Raw genomic sequence first — 4,217 nt, 5'->3', positions numbered from 1 at the left:
TTTTCTTTCTGATGAATCTGAGTTTATCACTGCGACTCCAGATTTGTTGCTGCTGCGTTGTAGACTCTTCCAATTTGCCTCTGGGCTGTCGGGCGACTGATTCAGGGTGAGGCGTGAGTGGAGGGATAACTGCCAATCCGTCAGACTTGGCTAACTCTTCTCAGGTGATCATTGTCAGCCGCTGCAACTTTCAATCACTCATAACTCATCACTGCAGTTGTCATAATGACAGAGATGCTTGAAAAGGACATGATTCCATAACTTAGCACAACAGAATGAAATAATTGACAGTAGATAAGACACAAAAGGTAGTTTGTTACTACATTGCATTGTATCAATGTTTTGTAACACAGTAGTAGAAGACAGCGATAGGGTTCAGGGAGAATGAGCAGGCATCAATGCTCTCCATTGATCTGGGGATTGCTGTCTGTGTGAATGACTCCACTGGTGCTTTTCAATAGCATTTTACAACAACAAAGTGATAAAGCCGATTACAGATGTGCAGCTGTTTACATGGCACAAGTCAATAGCTGCCGCAGACGCTTGGTTTATGATGGGATGTCCAGAGAAATTCCAAAAACTATTAATGCATGAATATATTGAAGCTTTGTTTAAAAAGAGCGGCATAATTGAGCTGTTTTCTTGTAGAGCATTTAAGCTTTAAGACTCAAAGAACCAGTTTAGAGATTTTAAGCTGCAGTTGATGCTTTTGCCAACTCTTTAAACCTTTTTCCATGTATCTGCTTCTATTACACAGACAGCATCAGGTGTGAAATGCAAATGTTGTTGGGTTATTTGTGCTTTAGGCAAAATGAGCATCAACACACTGGCTTCACAAACTGATATTCAAAGTCCCAGTCCAATCATCTTTTGATCTATTTTAAAAGCGTTCCCCATGGTCTTTGAATTACCGTATAATTATGCCGTTTTAAGCCAACATAAAAAACCCTGTGTCGTGGGACATAGTTTCTGCAAAGCGGCATTAGTTCATTAGAAACTCCCCTCTGAGTTGTGGGCAGGACTGTTGCCGTGGAAGAAGCCTGCCCTCGTTTCCCATCATCCATTTGGTCACACTCTCTCCCGCTGGCTTACAGACTCTCACCCCCCCAACCCAACAACAGTGGTGCTGTCATGGTCGAACACAATGGAGACCCAGTTGCTGGAACCCGGAAGAAACTCAGGAGACGAGGCAGAGTCAGAAGATTTAATCTGAGGAGGGATGCGAGTTGTGTCAGGGACAGCGTAGACAGCCTGTGACGAGGTGGAGCGCCGAGGACGGCGAGCACAGCTTGGAGCGAGTGGTGGAGCCGAGGACGGCGTAGGCAGCCTGTGACGAGGTGGAGCGCCGAGGACGGCGAGCACAGCTTGGAGCGAGTGGTGGAGCTGAGAACGGCGTAGGCAGCCTGTGACGAGGAAGAACCAGCGGCCCCCGTGGAGGAGCGGACCTGAAGGCGTAGAACAAGGCAAGGTAAGTGTGTGGCTTAACTGGGCAAAACTAGACTTAACTAGAGACCAGGCGTAGGCACCGGAGAGAGTGTAACGGACTGGCGTAGTATGCTGGGATGGATCTCCTTAAGAAGGTCTGCTGGTGAAGAAGTGATGAGGTGCAGCTGGTTCCAATGAGGAGTAGGGAGGAGGGAGGCAGCTGACGGCGGACCCGTGACAGAGCCCCCCCCTCAACGACCGCCTCCAGGCGGTCCAGGGCGGCGATCCGGATGAGCCCGATAAAAGCCATCGATGAGGGTACGGTCCAGAATAAGGGAGCGGGAGATCCATGAGCGCTCCTCCGGACCGTAACCCTCCCAGTCCACCAAGAACTGATACCCACGGCCCCGGCGGCGAACATCCAGCACCCTACTGGCCGTAAAAGCAGGAGCACCGTCGATGACCCGGGCGGGCGGTGGGGAAGCGGACGGTGGGCACAACGGGCTTTCCTGAAAAGGCTTGAGTTGAGAGACATGGAAGGCGGGGTGTACCTTAAGAGCTGCCGGAAGCTTAAGGCGCACGCAGGTGGGGTTAATAATCTTCTCGACCGTGTAGGGACCGATGAACCGGGGGGCCAGTTTGCGGGAGGTGGCTTGAAGAGGGATATCACGGGAGGAAAGCCAAACTTTCTGTCCCGGCTGGTAGGTCGGACCCTTCACTCTGCGGCGGTTTGCAATCCGGCAGTTGCTCTCCCTAGTGCGCAGGAGAGCGGCCCTGGCCTGCTGCCAGACGCGCTGAACCTTCTGGAGGTGGTGCTGAATGGAGGGCACGGCCAGGTCTAACTCCTGAGAGGGGAAAAGAGGGGGAGAGTAGCCCAAGGGAACCTCAAAAGGGGACATACCAGTGGCTGATGAGGGATGATTGTTGTGGGCATACTCTATCCAGACCAGAAACGAGGACCAATTGGCCGGATTTTGAGCGGCCAGACAGCGCAGCGCAGCCTCGAGTTCCTGGTTGGCGCGCTCCGCCTGTCCGTTAGACTGGGGGTGATGTCCAGAAGTTAAACTGACCGTGGCCCCTAGAGCAGAACAAAAGGCTCTCCAGACCTGCAACACAAATTGAGGGCCACGGTCTGAAACAATGTCACTGGGAATGCCGTGGTGGCGGAATACGTTCTGGACCATGATATCGGCCATCTCTGTGGCCGTGGGTAGCTTGGGAAGAGGAATAAACTGAGCAGATTTAGAAAAACGGTCGATGACGGTGAGTATTACTGTGTTACCTTGTGAGGGGGGCAGACCAGTGACAAAGTCCATGGCGAGATGGGACCAAGGACGTTGAGGGACAGGCAGAGGATGGAGCAGACCGGCAGGAGGCGAGTGCGTGGACTTGGAGCGTGCACAGACTTCGCAGGCGGCGACGAACTCCCTGACATCGCGCTCCATGGTGGGCCAGAATAACCTCCTTCGGAGGAGTTTTAGAGTCCTTTGAATGCCCCCATGACAGGAAATGCAAGAGGTGTGCCCCCAGACCAAAACCGCAGAACGAAGCGAGGAGGGAACATAAAGGGTGCTGGCAGGAGCTGGAGGGTGATCAGGTTCTTCGTTTTGGGCCTGTAAGACCCGGGTCTCAATGTCTCACGTGAGTTGACCAATAATACATGTGGGGGAAATAATGGGAGAGGGTTCCTGACTGTCACTGACGCTGGAGAGACGTGAAAGTGCATCAGGTTTTATATTTCTGCTGCCAGGCCTATAAGTAATAACGAAGGAAAAACGGTCGAAAAAAAGGCACCAACGGGCCTGACGTGAATTTAAATGTTTGGCAGATCGGAGGTAAGCTAAGTTTTTATGATCTGTCCAAACGATAAACTGTTGATCCGCACCCTCGAGCCAGTGGCGCCACTCCTCTAACGCGAGTTTTATAGCCAGAAGTTCTCGGTTACCCACGTCGTAATTACGCTCTGCAGCAGAGAGTTTGCGAGAGAAGAAGGCACAAGGTTTTAATTTGCCGGTCTCGCTCTCACGCTGGGAGAGAACCGCCCCGACCCCAGAGTCGGAGGCGTCAACCTCGACTACGAACTGGCGAAGAGGGTCGGGCTGAATGAGGATGGTGTCATGATTTCTCAAGGATGAGGAACCCAGATGCTGCAACCCAGAAGGAAGACAGGTAAGTGGAGGATGAGAATGGATTTATTGTTTGCTCCAGATGTGAAGATGGCTGGTTTGAGGAGTGTCCAGGTTAGACGTGGCTGTGGCGTGGCTGGAGGGTCTTGAAGCGGTTAGCGGCTGCCGAGAGTTTCCGTGCTCCTGAGGCGTAGAATGGAAGGTCCGTGCTGCCGTCACTCGTGAGCGGTAGGATCCTGAGACAGGGAGCAAAGAATTAGTTAGAGCCAGAGACTTGGAACAAAGCTGTAACGAGGCTAGAACCAGAGCAGTCACCATAAGGGGTAACAAACTGGCGTCGAGTAGTGGCGTTGATCTCCTTTTGAATCCACAGAAGATGATGAGGAGAGTGATGGCAGCTGGTGGCAATCAGGAACATTAGGGCAGAGCTGGAGGGGGGAGGAGACCGCCAGGCACCGTGACAGATGGGAGCCGAGGTGAATAAGGCCTTGAGCTTGTCGAAAGCAGCCTGAGCCTCCTGAGTCCAAATAAAGGGGGAATTGACCGAAGTGAGCTTAGTGAGGGGGGCAGCAATGCTGCTGTAATTCCGGATAAACCGGCGGTAAAAATTAGCGAAACCGAGGAAACGTTGGAGCTGTTTTCTGGACTCAGGCGGTTCCCAATTAG

The 4,217-nt window shown here is 52.4% G+C and overlaps 1 protein-coding gene across 1 annotated transcript; it reads right to left on the bottom strand.

Moving 5' to 3' along the window:
• Positions 1–1,676: 1,676 nt before the first annotated feature.
• On the bottom strand, positions 1,677–2,983 carry LOC110015910 (transposon Tf2-1 polyprotein). Its single transcript, XM_023964103.1, has 2 exons — positions 2,708–2,983; positions 1,677–2,503 (listed from the first exon to the last, which is right to left on the bottom strand). The coding sequence occupies exons 1-2, from the start codon at positions 2,868–2,870 to the stop codon at positions 1,677–1,679; spliced, it is 990 nt and encodes a 329-aa protein (XP_023819871.1). The 5' UTR covers positions 2,871–2,983.
• Positions 2,984–4,217: the final 1,234 nt, after the last annotated feature.

Source organism: Oryzias latipes, chromosome 16 (assembly GCF_002234675.1).
Source record: "Oryzias latipes chromosome 16, ASM223467v1".
Lineage (NCBI taxonomy): Eukaryota > Metazoa > Chordata > Actinopteri > Beloniformes > Adrianichthyidae > Oryzias > Oryzias latipes.
The sequence above is the reverse complement of the archived record's forward strand: the minus strand, read 5'-3'. Positions and strand labels throughout refer to the sequence as shown.